General features: G+C 49.0%; 1 protein-coding gene across 6 annotated transcripts; it reads right to left on the bottom strand.

Moving 5' to 3' along the window:
- Nucleotides 1–2,387: 2,387 nt before the first annotated feature.
- Nucleotides 2,388–8,153, bottom strand: Lysmd4 (LysM domain containing 4). Of its 6 annotated transcripts, XM_041654546.1 has the most exons (6): nucleotides 7,682–7,693; nucleotides 7,442–7,564; nucleotides 6,830–7,119; nucleotides 6,588–6,740; nucleotides 6,465–6,490; nucleotides 4,965–5,080 (listed from the first exon to the last, which is right to left on the bottom strand). In XM_041654546.1, exons 3-4 carry the CDS (start codon nucleotides 7,109–7,111, stop codon nucleotides 6,591–6,593), a joined length of 432 nt encoding a protein of 143 aa, XP_041510480.1. In that variant the 5' UTR covers nucleotides 7,112–7,119; nucleotides 7,442–7,564; nucleotides 7,682–7,693; the 3' UTR covers nucleotides 4,965–5,080; nucleotides 6,465–6,490; nucleotides 6,588–6,590. The 6 variants fall into 6 exon arrangements, with proteins under 6 accessions (XP_041510462.1, XP_041510468.1, XP_041510454.1 ...); XM_041654528.1 differs by lacking the exons at nucleotides 6,465–6,490; nucleotides 6,588–6,740; nucleotides 7,442–7,564 and adding an exon at nucleotides 8,110–8,153 and having other exon boundaries at nucleotides 2,388–5,080; nucleotides 7,682–7,873; XM_041654534.1 differs by lacking the exons at nucleotides 6,465–6,490; nucleotides 6,588–6,740; nucleotides 7,442–7,564 and adding an exon at nucleotides 8,053–8,120 and having other exon boundaries at nucleotides 2,388–5,080; nucleotides 7,682–7,873.
- Nucleotides 8,154–25,942: the final 17,789 nt, after the last annotated feature.

The raw sequence follows: 25,942 nt of genomic DNA on the forward strand, positions 1-25,942 counted from the left end.
TGTTAAAACTCAGGTGGCTATAGTACACGGATTTTTATATGCATCCTTCATTCCATCACATTGATCAGTGCATCTGTTTTCTACCAATACCGTGCTGGTTTTATTAATTTGAATCTATTATATTATAGCTCGATAATATTTTTCAATAAAAGAAATTATGAGGGGTGGAGAGATGGCTCAGTGGTTAAGAGCATTGCCTGCTCTTCCAAAGGTTCTGAGTTCAATTCCCAGCAACTACATGGTGGCTCACCACCATCTGGAATGAGATCTGGTGCCCTCTTCTGGCCTGCAGACATACACACAGACAGAATATTGTATACATAATAAATAAATAATTTTTTTAAAAAAAGAAATTATGTTAGTGCAAAAACAAAAAAGAAAAAAGAGGCACTGCTGTGACCCATGGCACTGGTGGAGCAGTCTCTGGAACCTTATGCATCTTTGAGCAGGGGTAGGAAGGGGCCCAGGGCTGATGCTGCCAGCACCATGCTGTGCCTTCCAAGGGGCAGTGAGAGACCAGAGACTAGCCTCACCTGTCCTCATTTGTAGGCAATCACCTAGCCTTGCAGGCCTAGCTACACTTTCCCCACCCTGGTGCCCCTGCTCTGCCTGGTGAAGCCAGCCACTGGGGATGAGCATGAAGAAACCCCTCCTCCACCACGCTGAGCACCAGGAGGAAAGCAGCGAAGGGGAGGCTCTTACCAACACAAGCCAGGCTGACTCTTTAGACAAGGGAGGGGTCTGGGTCTACATCCAATGAGGTTTACACCAGCGAATAGGAGGGGGAGGGAACTAGGCCAGGGGATGTGGCTAAGTGATAGAGCACTTGCCTAGTGTGTGTGCGCGCGCGAAACCTTTCCTTTGATTTCTGGGCATTGGAAAGAAGTAAAATGAACAAAATTTTTAAAAAAACCTAAAAACAATAAAATAGGGGTCCAGCTAGGAGTGCACCTCACTGGAAGAAGAGATGCTAGGGCGGGGGGGGGGGGGGGGGTGTCAATCCCCAGCACTCTCCCTCCTCACAAAGGGAAAATGGGGTGCACTTCAGTGGTAGCCACAGTTCTTGAATCCCTGCACTGGATGACTCTTGGCAGCACTGGCCAGTGTTCCTGCCGACCAAATTGTCTAATTCTTCCCACACACTCTCCTGCAGCCTCACCTTGAGAAGCCACAACTACTGGTGCTTTCACAGACACGGGCTGCCCCAGGGTCTGGACACCATGCAGGTCAGCAGAGCGTCTGTTAGCCTCACCAGGACAGGAAGGTTATAGGACAGGAAGAGCACAGACACTGATTGCCAGCTGGGGCAGGTCTCCCAGCAGCCCCGTTTGTCAGCTGTAGGCTCTTAGATTTCTATCTCTAAAGTGGTGACCACCAAGACCAACACACAAGGGGAGTGGAAAGGCGGGATTTCCTGTACAAAATGCTTGCCCTGAAGGCACTCAAAGAACAAGGAACTCCCGTGGGTTATACTTTAGTGTGTTTTGCTCTTGGCTGCAGCCATCTTTCTTTCACTTCAAGCTTACTCTACCGGATAGGTACAGCCCTGGGGGCTTGTTCTAACTCACTTGACTGTCAAGTCCTTGCCCGCCCCCCTTCCCCTGCTGTTCAGGTAGGCAGCGAACAACCCAGCCTGAAGTCTTATCTCTCTAGTGTAAAGTCAGCACATCCAATACTAAGAATTCCTTAGTCTTCATCAGGAAGAGATGCCCAACCAAAGAGATGGGCTATTTCTTCAAAACATTCACTTTAGCCCGGCGGTGGTAGTGCACGCCTTTAATCCCAGCACTCAGGAGGCAGAGGCAGGCGGATCTCTGTGAGTTCGAGACCAGCCTGGTCTACAAGAGCAAGTTTCAGGACAGGCTCCAAAGCTACAGAGAAACCCTGTCTCGAGAAACCAAAAAACAAACAAACAAACAAAAAATCATTCACTTTCTTGGGGACTGGAGTGACAGCTCCGTTGTTAAGAGGGCTTACTACTCTTGCATAGGACTCCAGGGTAGTTATTAGCACCACAGCAGGCAGCTCACAGCTGCCTATAACTCCAGCTCCAGTGGGTCCTACACTCTCCAGAGTTCCATGCACAACCCCGCAGAGACACAAATGCACGTAATTTAAAAAATCTTTTTAAAAGCACCCCAGTCACCAAAATGCAGCAGATTAGCAGGAAAGGAACTCCCTGGTATGCCTTCCACAGACCTAACTGAACTGTGAAGCATGTCACGGAGGTCAGAGTGCACTGGTTACCACTCGGTCTATCCTTCCCTGGCCACATAGGCATGTGTGGAGTAAGAGCCCAGCAGGCGGCATGGGCCACTGCCATCTTCTCCAAGGCTTTTAACTCTGTTACTAATATCCACATATGAAATGAGGGAGTCGTGTTTCCTTCACAGAAGAAATACTTTATTCCACTTGAGAAAAATACAGAAATACAAGTCACGGCTGTAACCTGTGTAAAACTCAGTGACATACTGATACTATTGCACAGCACCTTGGTTCACCCAGACACAGAAGGCGTCTGTGCCAAGCCCATCCCCCGCCCTTGGCAGGCAGGGTCACTGTGACAGTCATTCGATGCCACCCAGCTCCAGGAGCACTGACACTGCAGGTCCCTTGTCGTGTTCTACTAGGAGCCCACACACGACTGTGCACAAGCAGTCACAATCAGTCCCTACTGAGACAGAATAAAACAGACATTCTTTGTCTGGCCAAACGGTTTTCCCGTGGGACTCTGAGCCCTGCCTGCTGAAGTTAATGGTGACATTGAAGAGAAACTTCACAGAAACAATGGTATGAGCATCCAGATAGAAATCACCAAACATAATGGACGTTTACTGTATCCAGATTCACAGGTTCAGTTCTGGCCTCAAAATATTAAATTCTGAAGATGCTTTAAACTTGCTATGTGTGCCCTGGGCAGATTGGCTTTCAGAACAACTGAACACCTGACTCAAGAACTGTCCTGCTCCTCTGGTCAGATTTCCAGGCCTAGTGTCAAGTGGCCTGAGCATCCCCCAAGCTTATCACTGGAGCTACGTGCCTGCCTTCTGTGCTCCCTGACGCTGAGCCCTCAGCCACCTTGGCCCCTTTCTGCGGTCCAAGGCAAGCTGGCTTAGCCCTTTCTCCCACACCCCTTTCAGCACGTGGATGGCTACTGACCCCAGGGAGTGACTGAGAAAACCTTGCACCCTCTGGTGTCTGGTGTTCTCTTTTACAGCCTGAGTCACATTGTTGGGGTTTGGATGTCCCTCAAAGGCTTAGTCTTCACCTTGCCATTGGGAAGGGGTGCAAACATTAAGAAATGGGGTCTAGTGGGAAGAAGTTAGGTCCCTGCAGGCATGACCTTGAAGGTGACCCTGAGACCCAAGCTCCTCGTCTCTCCCTCTCTTCCTGGTATATGAACACTTTGTTCTACCACACTCTCCTCCATGAAGTGTGACTGTGGATATGGATTGGAACCTCGACCCAAAAGAGCCTTTCCCTACCTAAGATCATTTTGTACAGTAGCGCAAAGCTGACTGACATCGTGTCTGGCTTTAACAGAGATGCACAATCTGGAAGTTTAAGGACAGCGCTGAAAGAATCGAGTCAAGGAGGCAGCAGGGAGAACACTCTGCTCCGGGCACACATGGTGGGGTGGGGGTGGAGGCCACTAGTCTTGGCAACACTGGTCTGACAATGGGTTGACCTCCGAGGTGCATGTGTTGGGATCCTAATGGCAGAGGTGAGGTCGTCCCTTCAAACCACCTGCCGATAACAGCTGCTCCCAAGATGCAACTGGAAGAACCCAGGGAGCTATCACCACAGAGGTGCCCCTACTGTGAATCAGAGCGGTGGCCCTGTGTCTGGCTTAAGATATGCCCACGTGGGAGACCATAAAGCTCCAACAGGGCGAGGGACCGAACTGCAGCTTAAATCACAGGATGGCAGTTTGGATTTGGGGCAGACTCACTTCTGAAGTGGCATTGCCTCAACGGGGCCAAGTGAAGAGGCAAACACGCCAGGCTGTCACAGCTGTCATCTGTCACTCTGAAACTCAATGACATAGGGCACGGCACCTCGGTCTACCCAGACACAAACCCACCCCCACCCTTAGCAGGCAGCGACACGGTGACAGTCATTTGGCCCCATCCAACAGTGGGAACGCCAACACTGTACATCCCTTGCTGTGTTCTACTCAGGAGCCCACACAGAGTGGCTGCATAGGACCTCACAGCCAGCCCCTACATGTCTTCAAGAAACAGCCACTGGTTTCATGTAACCGTCTCTCTTACTGGGACGATGAGGTCTGGGCTCCTGCATCCTTGTGTTAGGCCAGGCCCTTCCTCAAGTCCCTACAATCCAGACTGACATGGTAACTTCTTTAGCTGTCCACACATTCTAGCAAAGTGCAACATTCCCAGGAAGTAGCCAGTGACAGCTACACACACAAGAGCCAACAGCCAAAGCATCGCCAATCCTAGAAGAAATGAGCTTAGGCCCCTGCCTGGGTGGTTGAGCTGACCTGGTTGTCTGAAATGGGGAGGGTGGGCACTGGAATTGCCAGCCTGGGGGCTTGCCCTGGACCTGAGCTTAGTGTTAGGGAGCCATTGGGGACAACGGTTGCATTCAAACCGCTTGTGGCTTCCCCGGTGGCTTGTATTTTAAAGTAGACGAGATAAAACACGGGCAACACGATCCCAATGAGAAGCATGAGGAAGACGGCATTCCACCACTGAATTCCGCAGTCGGCACCATCGGCTGCTGGCTTCTGGGCTGTGGGGAGGAGTGGCTGAGCCTCCACGCAGCAGCTATCGCTGTGGAAGACGTCGGACTGCACGGCCCGCTCAATGTTCTCATCGATTCCCTTGAAGAAGTCCGTCAGCTGGCTACCCTGAGCAGCGGCCTCAGCGGCGGCATCTTCTTCTTCCGGCAGTTCGATCAGGGTCACTCTGGTCTCAGAGGACGGGGTCCGCAGGGGGGTTAGTTCTTGGTGGGTCTCTGTGAGGAGCCCATGATTTCTCACCGGAATCTTGATGGACTTCAAAGCATACAGGTCTTGTTCTCGGATGAAGTTGTTCACTTTCTTGATATCTGCAACCTAGGGAAACCACACATTATAAATATGCAATGCTCCTTACGACCAGTACCTGCCCCAGCAGAAACCCTCAGCCTGCTGGTGTCCCAGCGAAGCCCATGAAGGCTAGAAATTGCATCCACAGCCAGCTTTGTTTTGGCTGAGTCACCTGAGCTTAGATTTTTTTTTTTCTTTTTTGGTCTTGGGTTTTTAACCTCTTAATGAGCTAGAAATCAACTGTTCTACTCTGAATCATTTCAGATAAATTTGGTTAAAGGTTGTGACTACAACCAAAGCTTCAGGGGAAACAGGACCAACACGGTCGCCCTCTCTGTCAAGTTCTGGGGCAACAGTGCCCCCGTCACACCAGAATCCAGCTGAGTGAGTGGCCAGACAAGCTCACCAAAGCCTGCACGGGCCCTGGGCACACATTCAAGGGCTCCACCACCTGATGGCTCCCTCGGGATGCTGCCTCAGCACTTTCCCCGAAGCGCAGACGCAGGAGCAGGAACGTATTTCCTGAACACAAGTGACTGGAAGTTAATCCACCCTGGGGAGGTCCTACTTCTCACCAGAAGCGGGCGAGGAAACCAGCAATCAACCTAGGCGTTCTGGACTCAGAGTTTCCACTCCCAACTACAGTCCGCGGGACGTGACTGGGTTTTATTAAGTAGCACAAAGCTTCTAACAGAAAAGGAGGGACAGGAGGCCAAATTTTAAACTCCCCCCCAAGCTACTTTTGAAAAACTCATCTGGAAGGTAAGTACAACCCACAGAGTTTATTATTCTGGTCCATCGTGTGTGTGTGTGTGTGTGTGTGTGTGTGTGTGTGTGTGTGTGTGTGTGATTATTTTATTCAGCAACCACTTTTAGAGCCTCACTGACCTGGCTTGAGTGAGCTTCTTACTGTGCCCTGGAACTGGACGGCTTTCACTCTTGGGCACTAACCCAACAGCAAGCGTCTGTGTCTTTAACAGGAGCTGGGCTTGTAAGTGGAGGTACGGACTATCCATTCTGGATTTGTTAGAGATCATCGCCCTGACAGGCCTACTCAGCCCATGGTCTGTAGGTTCTGCCCACAGACACAGATTATAAGATCCAAACACAGGCTGATGTAATGGAAGATGCTGTGTCCCTGGAGATGAGTTTCTACTACGTTGGGAAAGACTCCCACACCCACACGACCCTTTTGCTCCTTTGGATCTTGTTAGCGAAACCATAGACAATTTTTAGGAGGTAAAGCTTTTTCTTAAATTGGGCAGCGGATGCAGCCTTGGAGAAAGCTGCTGTCAGTATATATATATATATATATATATATATATATATATATATCATGGGGTCAGCAGCATGAAACAGGTTGTTTTGACGCAGGAGAAAAGAGCGATTCCAGAAATGCTTTCCTACTTACTTTGCCACTGTTAATCACTCTGAATGCTAAAAACATAATTAAAAGAGAAAGAGAAGGTTATACAAGTGCACAGCACAGAGGCCAGACCATGCAATTCTAACAGAGAGAAGGGAAAAACTCTACCGGTCAGTTAGCCAAGGTCAAGAGAAGGTCAGAAGAATACAAGAAATGAGAAGCAAGCAGGCCGAAGACACTTAGGTAAGCTCCACCTACATCTCCAGCCCCTAAGATCTTCAATCCAGTGCGCTCAAAGGGCCACACAGTTTCATAGTGTCGCTGAAAGTCAGGACAAATGAAAAACACACCCTTAGCTGAGGATCCCGACTAACTGACCATCAGCTTCCTCAGGGACTGAGTCAGCTTACTTTGCAGCCATACTGGAGAGCCAGTTTGTTGAGGCTGTCCTCATGGGCCAGCTCCCGCTGCAGCAGAACCACGCTGCCTGCTCCGGGCTGCTGAGGATGTTGGATGCTGTTCTTCAGGCGCTCCTTGCCCCGAGGTCGTAACACCCCATGATGGGACTCTTCCTCGGAGGAGTCCCCGGAGTCCCCACTGCCATTCTTGAACATGTAAACGTGGCTGTTTGGAGTCCTACAGACAACAGCTGGGCCTTGGAAGGTCTTGGCTAACACTTCCGTCTGCCTCATTTTCTTAACTGAAAACCAAACCTGGGGTTAATTCCATAGAAACGCTATTCATTTGCCTCTGACTTCCTAAAGAGAACTGTCTCATCAGTAATTTCCTAATATTACAAATATTCAGCAAGCATCAACAGGGCAGAACAACAACACCCTCACACTAGCCCACTCCGGACTTAGGCAGAATAAAACCACACTTTCCCTAATTGTGTACTAGGTACAAAAAAACAAGAGTCCCGGCCCTCTTCCTATTCACAACCGTGCCTCCCCAGCCCCCAAACAGAACCCACTTGTGGCTCCGAGTACTATTTCTCAGCTCCCAGGCACTGAGAATCTTACATTCACAATCTTTGAACAAAAACCTCGTGAGGCGTTCCAAGGTGTCTTCAGGAAGGCCAAAGACACGAGCTGGGAGCAACCATGGGTCGCCAAGTCTCTTATTTTGACCCTGGCTGACTTGACCTGAGAGGAGAGCAATGGAAAGACGCCTGTCAAAGTTCTCACGGTCACCCTGTATTCATCACACCCCCATCCTCCCTTTACTGTCACCTAGAGCCAAACGCCAGAGCCATAACTAACCTCCTTTCCCCTTCCAAATGGCTCCAATGGGACGCTAGACATTCCTGGTGGTGCCTTCCGAGAGGCCCTTTAGCGGGGGGGGAAGAACAACCACCCTCAGCGCATCTCCTCTGGTCTTGGATTTCTGAGCCCCTGATAGCCGGGGCGGCCAGAAGAGGCCTCCGTTTCCCTTCAGTGGCAGCTGGGGTGTCCCTAAATAGGAGATAAAGCAAATTTGAGGCGGCCCCACCCCTGGGGCCTACGCGGGCCGGGCCCCAACTTTCCAGGGAGCGCACATCCTGCCACCTCCACAAGCCGGCATCAGCCCTCCGCGGACGCGGCCACCGGCCCTGGAGTAGCAGCCCAGCCCCGAGCCCACGGTGACAACAGACCCCCAAAGCACCGGCCCCCCAAGTCAACTCCGCAGCCCTTGCTCCAGATCGGGGTACCTCGCTCCCAGACTCCGCCGCCGCCGCGCCCGCCGATTGGCTGCGATAAGCAGCTCTTCCGGGGGCGGGGACTGAGAGTCAACCAATGACTTCAGAGGAGGGAGGGCACTGAAGGAGACGGAAGGTGCTGAGAGGTCAGAACTCTCTCTGCTCGAGGGGCGGGCCCCGATGGGCGGGGCTCCAGCGCGGCCGGGGGTGGGTGGGGTGGGGGAGCTGGACTTTGACCCTTCAGCCCGCTTGTCCCGGCCCTGCCCAGTTTCCACTTCTGAGGCAGGCGTGGAACTTGGCCTCTTTGGTAGTAGCCTTGGCTTTCTGCTCAGCCTCGCTCTTTTACCCGACAAAAGAGACCTTTGATCCGCGTGTGTCCTGATCCAGAGCCAGGAGCGTCCCCACTACTGCAGCCCGACCCTGGGCCCTGGACTCTCTATCCTTTGAGGGGCCGGGTAATTGCCAGCCCCCACCCAGAGATAAAGAAATGTCTAGATATAAAGAAATATCACCGTGACAACAAAGATCAGATTTAAAGAAGAAAGAATTTATATCCCTTGGCTAGCTAGAGAGCCCCTATTATCCAGAAAGAAAAGGAAAAGCGGGTGATAATCTGTGGCGATGTTTGCAACAAACACAACCAAAGACTAAAATCCGTAATGGAATAAGACTTATCCAATTAATAAGGAAGACACTAAGTGTCCTGGGCCGGCAATGCACCAAAGCTGGTTGGCTGGCAGCTGGCCAAGGTGTTAAACCTCTCTGGGAATCAACAAAAAAGCAAGAGCGCAGAAATCCTTCCTATGGCTTAGAATAAAACTAAAAGTCTTATTCCAGTCTAAGACCAGGAGGGCACTGGGCTATGGCCCTCTCTGCCAGCCACGGAATTGTTCTCTCTGGCTTTAAACATCTGGTGTTTGAGGCTAGACTTGCTAATATGCCTAACAGTTCCTACACACACACACACACACACACACACACACTCGCGAGTGCCCCACTGAAGTATTTGTGGTTTGTGACAGCTTCCCCAGCCTGGATGAGGCTGCATGAGAAATATGAAGGGAACGACCCGCCCATCAAAGTGTGCCAGGGGCCCAGCGGCAAGAACAGGTCCATTGCTCTGATCCCAGCACTGTGAAGTTGAACCCCGCAAGCAGAGGTATCCACTCAGATCTCCTCCAACCCTTGTCAAACATGTCATCCCCTCCCAGGTCTGCTCTTCTCCTGGGAAGGAGAATGCAAGGTGGCAGGGACCAACTGTTTAGCTCCCGGGATATGGCTCCAAACTCCAGGACTTAGCAGCGAACTGCAGTAGAATTTCCTAAGCTTTGTCTTTTCATTTTGTACAGAGAAGTTAAAGAGACACAGCAGCTAGTGGTAGTCACAAGCCATGCCGGGAGAGAAACAGAGACTAAAGCCAGTTGTACCCTCACCAACTGTGACCGTGACCCTAAGCATCCTGAGCGTTGGTTTCCTTCTTCTGCCGTGTTGTCCCTGATGCCTGGGATGAACCTCCTCCCCCCTTCCCCCGTCTAACCTGGAACAACCACAGAGGGTGTCTTTAATGTAAAGCCACTCTCTCAGTGTCTGGACATGCCCTGCACTCCTATGCAAGGCAGTGTGTTCATGGTCTGTGTACACGGCACACACTCCCCATGAAGCCCAGCAGATATTGCTAGTTCTTCATGTCCCACATGGCTGTCAGTAACTGAGTCAACCCTGACCGATCAGCCGAGATGGTCAGGGGGATAAGAATGATCCATTGTCTCACTTAGGTTGCTTCCGTGATGTGCTCTCTCGTGGCTCAGGGAAATCCAGTGGCTGCTGGAACACAGCCTCCTTTCCATGAAGGGGAAGGGATGAAGCGCTCTGCCATGTTACAAATGAAGCGTGGCTGTGAGGGGCAGAGGGGGCAGCACCACAATGCTGCCGGTGTTCATGGCAGGGTATGAGCAGCATGGAAGGACTGTGCTGTGTTTTCTACATAAAATATCATTGCAAAATTAAGGAGACGAGGAGATGCTCAGTGGGCAAAGCACTTGCTGCGCAAAGTCCTGAGTCTGAATCCTCCAAAGCCCTTTTCTGGGTCTGCAATCCCCCTGTTTCGGTGGCAGGACGGGAGGGGTAGAGGAGAGAAATCCTGGAAGCCTTGGGGCCAGCTAGGCTGGTGTGCTCAGTGGTAAGCACCAAGAGATCCTATCTCAGACATGTTGGTATGCATACAGGCCTCTGAGACAGTTCTTCAACTGCCATACCTGTGCATGACACATGTGTGCCTATCCTCACACATGTGAACATGCTTGCACATGTGCACACACGCACGCACAGAACAATTTAAAACCAAGAAAATTCAAATAAATGATCATGAATTGTATAGAAATGTTTGCCATCTTTGATATGTCCATATCTTTAATATATCAAAAAAAGCATTCACATCTAAGCAAGAAAAGACACTCCCTAGAAAAACTGCCAAATCATATAAATAACTCTTTAAGAGATACGGGCAAAAACAAGTCCTGTTACCCTTACAGTCAAATACATGCAAACTCAAATGGCTTCAAGATGTTCTTTATAGGTAACAGACGAGGGAAAGGCACAACACTGTCGTGTGTATTGTGTGGAATGGGAAAGTGACAAAGGACTAAGTCTAAATGGGGACACTTGTAAGATCAGAAAGCAGTCACTTTCACAGGATGTCCTGCAAGAGTCTGGTTCTGAGCTCCCATGCTTAGGGATTGACCAGTGAAGTGGTTAGGACTGGTAAAAGATTCAGCTACCAGAATGCTTCTGACAGCGAGGAACAGGGAAGAGAATTATTTAGCCCTTTCGCGGAGTGGGATCAAGATACTCATTTAATCTTGAAGCACAGTTATTGACATGGAAAAGCTATTGTGATTAGGAAGAATTGTCTTAACCAATCTCCCAAAAACCATATAAAGGGGAAAATCCCCACAGCACTACCCTACAGAGACCCGGGGGTAGCAGACGCATGCGCATGACAGTCTTCTTTTAGCGACTTAAGCCTGAGTTGTGTTCATTTGCCTTCTTCGACTTGCCTGCTATAAGCATCTGTCACAGTGGTTCAGATCACGTCTCTCCAGTCGAGGAGTCCAACTCTGAAAGCACTCTCGCCTGTGCCTACAGCAAGCGTCTTTACTGCTGAGTTTCCTCATCTATAACCCGGGGTCTGAATAACCCCTGCTGTGGTGAAGGTTAAACGTTGCGGGATGATCCCCGGCGAGCGTTCAGCAGGCTCTGCTCATCCGTGAACGGGACATTATAGCCTCAAGAGGATGTAATTAGAAGCACAGAAGGTTCATTTTTCATGAAATTCGTAGCCAGGCTTGCAGTGGACTGAACTTCTGTGTCCCCGTCCAGTGCTGTCGAAACCCTTCTCTCCCGGATGCTCTTTTAGAAGACCGAGCCTTAGAGAGAGGAATGGGATCAGTGCTCCTGTGAAGGGGACGACGGCATGGCTTCCTTGCCCCATTTCTACCGCAAGAACACACAAGAGAAGGCAGCAGTCTGTACCCTGGATGAGACACCCCGCCCCACCCCGCACCCGAGAACCACACCGCTGCCACCACCCTGATTCAGGGTTGATTGCTCTTGGAACTGTGGGAAATGAGTCCGAGGCACTCTGTCAAAGCAGCTGAAACTGACGGCCACTGGGCCCAGCCTTACACAGGGACAGGTTTGTCAGGTGAAGCTTAATCCTCCTCATCTGTGAATTCTTGCATATCGCATTCAGTTGTCTCCAAAAGCTGAGGATGGGAGGCGCCTGGAGACAGGAACCTGTTGGGCAGGGTGAGCTGTGCTAAGTAGATGTCATTTGGAGCCACTGCCCTTCAGAACGAGGACCTTCCTTGGAGAGCACGATACCTTCTGGAGTGGACTGGTTTGGAGGTTTCCTGTGGGCCACCACAGGCTGCTTCTGGCCACTCGCCCTTGCCTCTTTCAAGTCAGGGCTGCTTGGAGGTCCTCACCTTAAGGTGTAGCTCAGTTTCTCAGAGTCTCACACACATTCCTTTTGTATGCTGTGTGTAAGCATTTAAAGGTTTGAGAGGTGGGACTTGACACCCTCACTTTGTTCCTGTGAGGAGTAAGACCTCATCTCCCCAAGGTCTTCCCTCACCCCATTTTTTTTTTCAATCCTTCAACTTTCTCTGGTTAACCTTTGAACTGAGTTTTGGCATTTTGGAATTTTGTCCAGGTTTGGAAGGCCTCATTCAACATCTCCAGGGCCCTGTCTCATCCCAGGTTCCTCAAGATGGGACATCTGCCATCCTCCCCTTCACTCCTGCTCAGATCCGTTGGAGAGTCTAGGCAAGGTTTCAATTTTCACATCTTCTCAAGTGCTTCTTGGTGATGCTGCAAAGATCTGGGGTTCTTGAGAAATTGGACACACTAATTCCACTGTCGGGATTTACCCAAGACACAAAGACCAGAACAGGAAGAGACACGGGTGTGAGATTCACAATCATCCGGATCAACCCCTGAATGGTGAAGTTGATGATGGCACTTCTACAATAAAATTCCCCCAGGGATGAAAAGTAACCCATGATGTATGTGGTCCTCTGAGCAAAAACTAGATGCTTTAAACGACACTGTTGAGTTTGCAAGATAATAGGAGAAGAAATCAGGGGGTGTTAGAGGTGGAGGCAGAGGTGGCGTGAGGAAGTGAGATTTGTTTACAAAGCAGCTCACAGAACTTTCTGGAAAAACAGCAATGGTCTAATCTCAAGTGCAGTAAATTACTTACCAATAAGCTTGCGTTATTGGGTGTGAAGCTCCTCAAAAATTTCAGTATAGACTTAGATGATCCAGCCCACTTCTCGGCACATAACAGAAAGTATGGTCTGTACACCAAAAAACAAAACAAAACAAAACCTCCTTGGCAGCACTCTCACAGTGGCCAAGAGGTGGGGCCAGTGCAGGGCGTGGCTACAGCAAAAGTGAGTAGGGACATTACTTAAGGACCTCCCGACACACTCTGCCACACAGATGTCGCCTGAGCACATCCTGTGGGATGAAGTAAGCCGAATAGAAAAGGACAAAAACCCTAAGTGTAGCACGAATTCTAATCAGTCTTAAAAAATAAACCTGGAGTCAGATTTTGGGGGTACAAGCTGAAGGGTCAGAAAAGCAGTGCAGTCAGCCATGAAAGAGACCTTTTACTTCTACCCATGCCCAGACAAAGGGACAATCCTGTCCTCAGACTTCATCTCCAGACTCCTTCTGTCTCCACCTTAGGCATACTAGGCAAGTGTCCTATGCACTAAACCATATTTCAGAAGGATCCCATATGCTCTGTGTGAGTGGTGGGCTTGCCGGTTGTTCATGGTGAAATGAGTGCTGTGGAGGCAGCCACATCAGGAAATTCTCACCCTGTCAAGGCAGCTACTCACCAAGTGGGTCCATTGAACCTTTGAAAGTGGACAGCTCAGACCGAGGTACATTCTAGTACAAACTTCACACCAGACTTTTTTGTTGTTGTTGTTTTTTGAGACAGGATTTCTCTGTAGCTTTGGTTCCTGTCCTGGAACTAGCTCTTGTAGACCAGGCTGGCCTCAAACTCACAGAGATCCGCCTGCCTCTGCCTCTCAAGTGCTGAAATTAAAGGTGTACGCCACCACCACCCAGCCACACTAGATTTTTTTAATTAATACTTTAATTTAGTATGTGTGTGTCACAGTGCATGCGAGGAGGTCAAATGACAGCTTTACCTGAGGATGTTCTCTCCCTGCACCAAGTGGGTACCGGACTCCACCTCGGGTCATTAGTACCTTCACGGCAGAGCCGTCCTCCTGGGCCCTCACTGGGTTTTATGTAAGTGCCCAGTATACAGAAAAAGTCTGAAGGGCCTTTGGTATAACTTAGATGTTTTGCTGTTGAAATTAATCTCACTCGTTTGTTGTGGTTTTCCTTACTCTGGCTAGGAGAAAATATAAACACATCTTGGTGCATATTCTATGGGATAGCCCTGCCCGGGGGTCCTCCCTGCTGGACCTGAAATCCAAAGTCCGGGACTTCGCTGACTGGAGGCCTCCTCTCTAAAGGGCCTTGTTTAACAGGAGGAGATGGGACTATTGAAGTCAGCAGGGACTCAGGCCAGGCAGAGGCAACTTGACAGAGACTAGGACAGAGAATAAGGGAACCAAGGGTGCTGTCCAAAAGACCCCTCTTTCCCCCCCAGCCCTGTGCCTAGCCACCCCTGCCTTTCTTAGTTCTGGTCCTCTGCCCCGCCCCTGCCCATCTCCTCTCCCTGGTGGTAGGATCGGGCACAGAAAGAAACAGAGCAAGGCTGGGGCCTTTGAAGTGAGCTGAAGCTCAGGGGCCCCTCTACTAGGAAGGTAAGGGTTGGAGCGGCATTAGTGGTGTTTCTGAGGCCAGAGTGTGAGAGGATCACCCAGACTGAGGGCCAGATGGAAGCAATCTGCAAAGCCAGGGACCGGAGAGTGACAGAAACAGAGGTCACAGGCGGTTCCTGCATCCCACAAAAACTACTCAAGGTGTGCGGTGGGTTGCTGTTTGCAGGGCTTGTTTGGGGGAAGTTCTAGGTTACCAAAGGTGGGCCAGCCTCCTATTAGGCTGTAGGTGGCGAGTTCCTAGCATTTCCCAGGCTGTGGGACGTTTCACTTATACATAGGAGCAAGCTCCCCAAAGGCCATGTCAACTGTTCCTACCCTGGAATAGACACCATGTTCATGTATCTTATATACACACAGAACATTGTCAGCGTCAGATTGTTTAGAATTTGGATGGGGCCCAAACAAGCCAGGTTGGCCACTTGTCCTCAGTAGGTATTTAGAGACAGGCTGAAAAGCAGAGAGAAGGGATTTATAATTCAGCACAATGGGACGAGGAACAGGGGAATCTGGTGACCCCAAGCCCATCTTCAGGGTTCTGACACAGACTTAGATTAACAAAGAAGGCAAGAGGCATGTACGGCCAAGGAGCCCATGTCGAGGTGTGGCCCTGCTCACAGTGACTCACAATTGTCTCAGCCCCTGGCTCCTGGGCTGTCTTTCCAGTTGTCAGAACAATGTGAAATCCCTTTCTGGGAGACAAGCTCTCTGACTGTGGTCAAAGCCCCAGCCTTTCCTGTTTCCCAACATGAGACTCTGGGAAATTCCAGTTCCTTGGGGTTTATTGTCTCAACGGCCTGGTGGTGGAGGGGAGGGGCATGGTGTCTTTCTTTAGAACAGCTTCCTGCCTCATGGTTACAGCACCACACCTTATTAAATATAATGGACTTGGGTGTATATTGGGCTAATAAGTGACCACAGAGCATATGGAGAACACGCAATCCCTCCTTCCCTGAGGAGCTGCTCTGTCCTGGACACTCAGAGCCTCACAAGACTTCACAGCCCTTGGAAAGTTAGGTCTCGGGCAGGCAGGGTTTATCTCAGAACAGTCCTGACAGAGGGATTGGGGTCACAGACATGGAGAAGACAAATAAAGGTGGCACCGGAATAACTCAGAGATAAGTAATGGCTGGGACCACTGTTGTCTCTGGGAGGCTGGGTGAGGACATTGCCATAGGAGTCTAGGGACATGCAGAAGTTTAGTGACAGAAGTTTAGAAAAGACCCAAATGCTGTGGCACTGGAAGGAAGGGACACACTCAGTCTTGGCCTCTACCTGTTTCTGTAAACCCAAATGTTAGCATCACCCACTAGCAGGACCGTCAGGGCCAGCTGACCAGATTTGGGAATCACATATACCATCACGCACATGCACGCATACACACATGCACGCATACACACATGCATGCATACACACATGCACGCATACACACATGCACGCATACACACATGCATGCATACACACATGCATGCACACACACATGCTCACACACACATGCACGCACACACACATGCATGCATACACACATGCATGTACACACACACACCACTACTCACAAACACTGAAACCAAAGGGCAGTGGCACAGACTTTAGGCTCTTCCACACATCCAGTTAACAAGGCCTTGCATCAACTATTTCAAAGGAATGGCCTCCTGGGACAGGGTCCAGGGATCTTCTTCATCACCAGGGCAGTACTGGAGAACCCTGGGTTTATATCAAGACTGCAGCTTTCTCTGAATTTTAGACCATTTGCGCAGTCTCCGTGAACAGCAGGACTTCAGCTCATGCATTGTGAGCCCCACCATCTGCATTCACTTTCTTGACTTTCATCCAGATCCATTTCGAGCAGGATAGCTTGTTGTGATTACTCCTAGGTGCGGGAAGGAGGTCCCACCCTAGACCTGGCCCTGTGAATCTATACCAATGAGGATGGAGATGTGAACCTAAGGACTCTGATTTAGTCCTAGTGGTGGGGATGTGGGAGGGATCTATGGGTAAAACTCGGCTAGAATCCTTTAGGGAAACATTGGGGACCCTGACTAATGTCCTGTAGCTGACATTTAGAGATATTGATTAGACATGGCCTTTATTTGCTTCATGTATGAAAAGTTAAACCGTGGAAGTAGAAATTCGGGTGTCTGTTGGAACTCATGGAAAGGGAAAAAACTCCCCATCCACCTAGCCCTTTGCAATGCTTTCAATGAAGAGGAGACTCCTAATATATTCAATATGTGAACTCTTTACAATGACAAATAAGGGAAGATGCTAATCATTTTTTAAAAATCACTGTGACATAAAAAACCGAAGAAAGAAACTTACAACAAGGAACGATGTTTGTTGTGCTCGTGGCTTCCCCGGCCCCGGTCCTTGGCTCGGCTGCCTTTGGCCTGTGCATGGTGAGGCAGAGCTCAATGGTAGGAACTGATGACGTAATGAAACGGCTCGGTTCGTGGTGGACGGGAAGCACAGAGGCAGGAAGTGGCTTGAGAAAGGATGGAATCCTCTTGAGCGTGCTCCAGTGGGCTACTTCCTCCTCCTCGTCACACTAGTTCTCACCACCTATAATGCCAACTATAGTCACAGATATTGTGAGCCTGCCAGTAGCAATGAAGAGACGCAGCCGAGCACCTGCATCCAAGGCCTGAGATGCTCCAGTCCCCTCAGCCTGGACAACACTGCATGAAAGAGTTTCAGGATGAGTCTCCGTGACTTTAGCCAGTTTATTTGGCATTTAGGCAGAGAGACACACGGGAAAGGACAGTCCCCATTCTCAACACAGTCCTGCTTCTCTCTGTTTACAAAGGCTATGTATTATGTGTTTATACAATCCTGTGGCTTCTAAGTTAACATTCCTTGAAGGATGTAGTTTATGAGTTTTAAATATTAAGCAAAAATTAAAATTTAAGTAAAGCGCATTAGCAGGTTTACTTAATTTTCTTCAAAGACTTTCTGGTTGTAAATGAAATACTTTGGTTTTTTTTTATGAGGTGTATTGTTATATCGAGGGGTAGGAGAGGAGTCCCAACAGGGTCAAACTAAAGATGACTAACATTTGGCCCAAGTAATTATAGTTTTTTTGTTGTGTTTTGTTTTGATGCATGCATGTGTGTGTACACGTGTGCATTTGTGCATGCATGCGTGTGTATTCTGTATATGTGGACACAGTAATATATAGGTGTACTTGTATGCAGAGGCAGGAAGAGGACATGGGGTATTTTTTTCTCTATAATTCTCAACCGTATTCCCTTGAGATAGCATCTCTCCCTGACCAAGAAGCTCACCGTTTCACCAACTTCCAAGATTCGCCTATGTTTTTCCCACAACGATGGGATTACACAAAACCACATCTGGATTTTATGTGAATGCTGGGGCTCTGAACTCAGGTCCTTATGCCTGAGCAGCAACCTCCCCTGCCCACTGAGCCATCTCTGCAGCACCCATTTCATTTTCAAAGTTTTGTTTTGGACTTTGATTTCTAATTGGTTGTGTTCCTACTTGATGTATTTAATTTCGTGTTTCTCTGCTTCCTCTCCTTCCCCCTTCCCTCCTCCACCTTTCTCAAATTGTTTTCCTCTGTATGTCTTAATATTCACATTCAAGGCAAAGCCTTTCTAGGTATCTACTGGTTGCTAACTTCCTGCTCATGTTTATGGGTAGCAAGCTCAAAGGCTTCTTGGATGACCAAAGCCTGGGGCGGCCTGGATACAACTTCACCTCCTCTTGGCATTGATATTCTGAGCTGCACTGTCTTTGTTGGGATGAAGTTCTGTCAACCTAGAGTGCTTAAGAGCATCTCTAAGTACAACAGAGAGCACAGAAATTCTCTGCCTTTGCCTCCAGGCATTCCTAAATGTCCCCTAGGGGCACAAAATCACCCCAGCGGAGGACAACTGCAGGACATGGAGACAGTATGTGGTCCTGGATTCCATTCCCAGAGCCACAGAAACAAGAACAGACAAAATCCTTGCTATGGACTGGACCCCAGTGCATCTTCAGGCTGTTCCTCTGGAATGTTCTTTCCTCTGTCCTCTTTCCAGCACAGGTTGTCTTTCTCCTCCAACTGATCCACACTTGTTCCTGACCTTCCTGCTTTCCTGGTCGGTAATCTGAGGCACTGGGCCACGCCAGTTGCGACCTCAGGGTCTGGATTGCACCCTGGCATGCCCTGTGGCACTCTGTATAGGCTCATGTTCTGGTCCCAGGATAATGATGAAAGGAAAAAGCCAGAGATGATATGACCCCTTGAAGCATTCCAACTGGTCACAGCCAGCATAGATGCAACCAACTTGGGAACATAGGAAGTAACTTCGTCATGGCTTAAGCTTGAAGTGTCCCCCTAAAGTCTCAGAGGTTGAAGGCTTGATCCTTTATGTAGTACTCAAGGTGGGGCTTCTGAGAGCCAGTGGTCCTTCATCGGTAGATCAGTCCCTTGCTGGAGGTGACAAGACAGAAAGATGGCGCATGAGAAGGGGAAGAAGTCCCACACTAGGATCTGGTTTATCTTTCCTGCTCATCTGGGGCTGATGGGACTGAAGCTGCCTACAGAGAATGTGTGTTTTCCTAAAGACACTGAAAACAAGGCTATTAAAAGCAACACCTGGGAGGCCAAGGTAACAGATCAGTGGGCAAAGCGCTTGCTATACAAGTGAGGCCTGGGTTCAAATCCCCAAAGCTGAAGTAAAAGCTAGGCAAAAAGCGGGCACAGTGCTCATGTCCGTAATCCCAGCACAGGGGGAGTAGACAGGAGAATCTTAGAGGCTTGCTGATCAATCAGTGAGCTCCAGGCTCAGCGAGAGATACTGCCTATAGATGAAATGGGGAGGGATAGAAGACACCTGATATCTGCTTTTGGCCTCCATATGCACATAGGCATATACAGCATGTATGACCAAAAGTTTAAAAGATGAAAGTAGAAAATTTAAAAATACTGAATTTTTTTTTTATAAAGTTGAGAAAATATCTCCAAAAGTAAAGCAAAAATCAGAGATGGAAGATGTGTTGGTTTGAAAAGAAATGACCCTCATAGGCTCATGTATTTGAATGCTTGGTCATCAGGGAGTGGCACTCCTTAAGAGGGATCAGGAGGTGTGGTCTTGTTGGAGTGGGTGTGGCCTTATTAGAAGAAGTGTGTCACTGGGGGTGGGCTTCAGGGTTTTAAAAGTCCAAGCCAGTCCCAATCTGTCTCTTCCTGCTGCCCGTGTCTGCAGATGTAGAACTCTCAGCTACGTCTCCAGAACCATGTCTGCCTGTGAGCCGCCATGCTCTCTAACCACGATGACAATAGACTAAATCTCTGAAACAGTAAGCAAGCTCCAATTAAATGCTTTCCTTTGTAAGAGTTGCCTTGGCCATGGTGTCTTCTCTCAGCAACACAACACTAAGACAGAAGATAAGAAATGAAATATGAGAAATCAGAGGACCAATCCAGAAACGTCCAGTACCAACAGTGAGAGTTCCATAAAGAGAACACAGTCAAATATCAAGAGGTAAATAATATAAAAGATGTTTCTGGGATTTCCCATGACCCAAGAACAGAAGTCGCTTTGGAAGTGTGAAACAGACTCCCGTGCAGGCACTTCAGATACAAACTTCCAAATGCTGGTGATAAGGAGAGACAATGAATAAAAACCTGATTGTATTCAAACACATGGAAATAAGTACAGCTTCCGGCTTCTGATGGTGTGGGCAGTCAGAGGTTATGTAGAAGAGCAACTTTGAAACTCAGAAGATAAGCAGCTTGCAGTTCAGACTTTTCAGATCCACAATCTCAGTGATGGGACACTTAGGATAATGTCACACTCTTGGATAAGCAGACTCCCTCAGAGTGTCCTTCCTATATATCACCATCATCAAAGGATGCTACAGAAGGATGCGGTTCCTCCAAACAAAGGATCAAAGCAGAAGCAATGCGAAAAGGCACGTGGGCACTAAAGTACTCACGACAGCAGAAAGGGTCGGGGTGCGGGGTCCCAAGTCCAGACTGAAGCAAATCAGAAGTATCTGGGGGTTTCGGAAGAGTTTAGGATTTGGTTATCGAGGGAATGAAGGATTTTAGAGACCTAACAGTTGTGACTTCAGGAAAAATAAAAGCTAGCATGACGGACTGTAAGCAGTGTCGCAACCTCAGTCATAGCTGTGGTTAGTAGTCAGGGAGAAGGGCTGTTGGCGGTCCTGATGGGTAGATAGGACCCCGCCTCCTACTCTCTCACCTCCCCTGACACCTGACAGTCAGTGGCATGAGGTTTTATACAGTAAAAAAGGAAAGCTTCCCCTTGAAAAACGGGTCGAGTGTTGACCTCAGGTACCATCAGGATGTGGCATTATTTGGGGTCAGTGTCTTTACAGCAGTAATCAATTGCTGTTGAACTCTGTCCTATGGACACAAAGACCACTATCATCTTCATCAGGAGTGGCCATGACTACACACAGGAGACCCTAAAGAACTGGCCCGTTGGTATTTCCCCAGAGGAAGGAGTGGGGAGAACCCAAACCCGAAAATCCAGCCCTCCTGAAGCTCCCTGACAGCTGTATGTAATTCTGCCCAGCTGAGCGTGGTTTTGGCCTCATGGTCTCAAGAGGTGATAGGCTATAGGCTGATAGCTGAAGGCGGCCTATGCAGCCATGGAGGATTGCCATTCATGCTAGGGACGAAACTTTTTGGTGGGACAACTGCTTTGGGCTCACCCGTAGTTCCATAAATACTCTCTTGCCTGTGCTCTGTAAATCCAGTAAACCCCTTGGCTTCCCCATTGAGCCTTGGTGGAATTGTGACTTGAATCTGTTTTTGGTACCCTATCTAATGGGGATGGGGTGGGGCTTATTAATATGTCTCTGAGAAAAGTTCATTTAATTCCAACTAAAAATGAGGCTTTTTTTGGAAACTGATTTTTACATTTATTGGTTTGTGGCTGCACACACTGTGGTGGACTTGTGGGCTTTCAGATGTTCTCGCATCATGTAGATTTGTGGGACTGAACTTAAGTTGTCAGGTTTGGTGGTAAGCGCCTTGATCCACTGAGCCATCTCACTTGCCAGGGATCCTCCACACTTGGGAGTCACAGGCGTCCTATTGATATTCAGCTACAAATGAGCAAAGCTAAAAGTGTGAGCTTCTGCCAGGGCAAGTCTGGCACGGTGAGGGAGCCTGATACGGGATCCTGCTCTGACTTCAGCTGCCAGGGTCACTGTCACTGATACTCGGCTGAGTGTCTTACCCTGGGGACATCCTCAGCCAGTGTCTAGAAAATGTGGACCTGCCAAGGCCTGGCCCCTGGGGTCAATTCTACAGACTTGTCTGTTGTGGGATATTTGTACTCTGTGTAAAGATGTATTTGCTATGATTGGTGAAAGAGAAAGTTGAATGTCCAATATCTAGGCAGGAGGCAGCGATGGGGTGTCCTGGACAGAAAGGCATGGAGGAGACGTCAGTGAGACATGGAGGGAGCCAGGCATACAGAATGAAAGAAAGATGAAATGCCACGTGGTGAAACATAGACTAATAAAAGCAGGTTAATTTAAGATATAAGAATTTGTGGGACAAATTGGGAGCTGGTTGTTGGGACAGAAAACCTCCATGCAAAACTAGCCAGCATACATGCATGCATGCGTGTGTGTGCACGTGAGCACAGAGTGAGAGAGAGAAAGAGAGAGAGAGGAGAGAGGGGGGAGAGAGGAGAGGGGGAAAGAAGGAGGGAGAGAGAGGGGGAGAGAGAGGAAGAAGGGAGAGGGGGGGAGGGAGGGAGGGGGAAGAAGGGAGAGAGAGAGAGAGAGAGAGAGAGAGAGAGAGAGAGAGAGATTTTCATGCTCTTAGATTCCTGGAAGGGGCTTGCCAGAATGATGGTATATGAATTTGAATGTAAATAGGGGTTTCCAGATTACTTGCCAAAATGTTAAGAATTTATGTTTCGGCAGCAATGCTTTCCAGAACCCCCTCTCCCTGGATCACCAGCATTTAGGTTATTTTCTGTAAGTTTGATGACCATGTGTGATGTGCAGTTTAATTTACACCGCTGACAAGTCTGAGCATCTCTCTGCGTTTGTCATTTGAGTTTGCTCCTCGGTGGATTGCTGTGTTAATTGGATTAGGTAGAGTGGCGTATGGCAGACCAACCACGAAAGTGGATAAAGTTTATTTATGTCTTCTGCAGAACAAACAAACAAACAAATCAAGCTGGACATACACATTTCACGATTGAAACTCGTCAGTGGCCCAAATGTCTTCCAGTGTTCTATTTCAGTTTCCCTTGGGAATAGATGCGGTATTCAGGCTCTCTGTTCCATGGTGGCTACTAGGGTACCAGATGCAACATCCTTGTTCCGGGAAGCCATGGAGAAACAGACAGAAAGAGCACACACTCCATCTCTATGAAGAGACTTCTGTATATGACGCCTAAGACTTCTGCTGTCATATATTTATCAGAAATTAATAAAACTATAGTTAGCTGTGAGGTTGAGAAACTTGGTCCTCGAGTTACATAAATTACTACCTGTCTCAGTTAGGGTTTCTATTGCCACGAACAGACACCATGACCACAGCAACTCTTATAAAGGAAAACATTCCATTGGTTTGGCTCACTTACAGTTCAGAGATTTAGTTCTTTGTCATCATGGTGGGACATGGCGCTGTGCAGGAAGACATGGTGCTGGAGAAGTAGCTGAGAATTCAACATCTTTCAGGCAACAGGAAGGGGTCGGTGTCCTATCTTGAGTCCCATTGGATGGTATCTGAACATATATGACTTTAAAGCCTGCCTCTATAGTGACACACTTCCTCCAGCAAGGTCACACCTCCTAATGGTGCCGCTCCCTTTGGGGCCATTTTCTTTCAAACCACCACATTACCTTAAAGAGAATCAGGAGTCCATTACTGAGAGGATGCGGGTGTGGAGGAGGCAGCGAGGACTAACTGCTGCTATTGCCTTCTCTTTACATGGACTCGCACCGCTCCAACCATGCGAGGCTGATAGTTCACACTCAAGCGAGCAGACACATATCCTATAGGTCTATGTAGCCTTGGCCTTCTGACACCACTGTACAGAAAATCTTTTCCTGCAGGTGTATATCTGTGCCAGGTTTGTCTGTGGTCCCCTTCGCTGCTCAGAAGTCTTAAATTAATATATGATCAGCTGTGTCTGCTCTTCTGCCACAGCTCCTGGGTGATCTGGCCTGGTGGAGTTTTTTTTTCATACAGATTCGGTGGCCTGCATCCGAAGATTTGAACTGTATCACTTACTTGTTCTTTACACATAAATGCTCTACCGTCCTTGATTTAATTTTTGTCTATTGTAGAAAGAGAGCCTAGCTTGGGAGCCTTCTACCTAGACAGGCAGTTGTGTCACCAACCTCGATGAACAATAAAGCTGCACCCACAAAAGCGCCTATGTGGGGGCTTCTTGGATAATGGGAACTTTTCTATGAGTGATTTGACACCACAGAGTTCCTCCCTTCTCTCCCTCCCTCTCTCCCTTCCTCCCTCCCTCCCTCCCTCCCTCCCTCCTCACCCTATTTGCTGCTAGTTTGTTTACAGACCCAGCCTATGTGCCGGGTGGTCCATACTTCCCAGTGCTCTGAAAGTCACCCACCACCATGCCTGACTTGCAGGCTCTATGCTGGACTCAATGTAGGAGGCTAGGAGAAGTTGAACGTTGCTGACTACACCCACCCTTGGTGGTTTCTGCATTGCAGCAAGGGAGGGTGTCCCAGCCTTTTCCTTGCTCACCATTTGCCAGGCACTGTTCTAAATCCGTCACATGTGCCAGCTCCCTGCCCCCACCCGCCCATACACACTAAACAATACAGTTATATGCATACCACATGCATACCTGGTGCCCACAGAGCCAGAAGGTTTTGGTTCCCGTGGAAGTAAAATAACCAGATGGTTGTGAGCTGCTTTGTGGACGCTGGGATTACACCCACAGTTCTCTGCCAGATTCCAAGTAATAATCTTAATTGCTGAGCCATGTCTCTGGCCCCAAGGGACAGGGCAGTCTTTCAGAGAGGGAAACTGAGCTTTGAAAAGATGGAGACCCTACCTGAGATCACTCCACTCCTGCTTCCCTATACTGGCAGAGCTTGGTATAGGGACCAGGAGGCCTGCTGTCTCCTAGCTACTGTAGTGGGAAGACAGATGGTTGGCATGGGGTCTTCAGGTCCTATTGATCCCAATGGTCCCAGACTATTGTCTGAACCTGACATAGGTTTCCAGAGGGGAAAGAAAAAGACAAAAGCGTTAGGGCATCAGAGGACCCTAACTGCATCCTTGAGTCTGTCACGTAGATAGCAAGCAGGAGAGCAGAGCAAAGGTGTAGCAACCTGGGTGCAGAGCATCTCCTCTATGGTGGCTCCAGATGCCCTGCTTTATTGGTCAGAGGCTGACCTGCCATCTCCCTTTCTGACGAGGCTGTACCCTATGAGAGACAGAGCTCTGTGGGTCAGTCCTGAAGTGGCCCTCACGTAAGCATGTAACAAGGACAGCTTCCTTCTAGTCTATCTCCTTGAGGAAGTTTGTGGAGCACAAGGCCTCGGAAGGTAGACAGGCTGTCTCCTGCTATGGAGCAAGGGTGGGTCTATTTGCTGTTTGGGAGAACAAAGACGACGTCACCATCTGTGCAAAGCTTGGCAGATGGCTCGCAGCTCCTGGAGAGAATGTGGTGAATTGTAAGTGTGTGCTGTCCGTGTGTCTTATCATCACCCTATGGGATCTGAGGGTGTGGTGGGTGGATTTATGTCCTCCCAGAAGCTATATTCTGGTTTGACCACCTTGGGTACTTAGTTGTGTGACCTTTGCTGGAAATATGATCTTTGAAGATGTAGTTGGGTTTAGATGAGGTCCCGTTGGGTTAGTGTGGCTCCTAAGTCTAATGGTTGTTATGGTAATAAGGAGAAACAGAAAATGCTGGGACACAAAGCCATGTGAAGACACATGTACAGACTGGAGTGATGGAGCAGCACAGGCCAGCACAGGCTAGCACAGACCAGCACAGGCCCACACAGGCCAGCACAGGCCAACACAGGCCAACACAGGGTAACACAGGCCAGCACAGGCCACTCTCAACCCAGAAGCTGGGAAGAAGTTTGATTCTGGGAGGAGCTGACCGATTCATATTCTGAGTTCATATTTCTGACCTGCAGAACTTTGACAGCATATGTTTCTGTCGTGAGAAACCATCCAGAGTTTATGCTGATTTGCCTCAGAGCCCTGAGGGTCAGGGAGCAGTGTGACCTGGGCACGCAGCTCCTATGTTGCTGTGAAATAAGCCACAAAGGCCCCGTCCTCTACCCCAGGCTTCTCGTGTGTCTCATGCCAGCAGTTATGAAATAGTGACAGACTGACATAAGAGTGAATCGCCTGTTGAGTGTAGACTCCCCTACACACTCATGTGTGAATCGCCTGTTGAGTGTAGACTCTCTTACACACTCACGTGTGAATCGCCTGTTGAGTGTAGACTCCCCTACACCCTCATGTTTTGAGCTCTCAT

The sequence above is a fragment of the Microtus oregoni genome, unplaced genomic scaffold (assembly GCF_018167655.1).
Source record: "Microtus oregoni isolate MIOR12 unplaced genomic scaffold, Mior012 000000F_ref0000247, whole genome shotgun sequence".
Taxonomy (NCBI): domain Eukaryota; kingdom Metazoa; phylum Chordata; class Mammalia; order Rodentia; family Cricetidae; genus Microtus; species Microtus oregoni.

What these genes read in the sequence shown, in the direction of transcription:
- Lysmd4 (XM_041654528.1), bottom strand. Translation starts at nt 7,111, where the DNA reads ATGAGGCAGACGGAAGTGTTAGCCAAGACCTTCCAAGGCCCAGCTGTT. An exon ending in CTCTCCAGTATGGCTGCAAA is followed by an intron (nt 5,081 to 6,829) that starts GTAAGCTGACTC and finishes TGGTTTCCCTAG; the next exon opens with GTTGCAGATATCAAGAAAGT.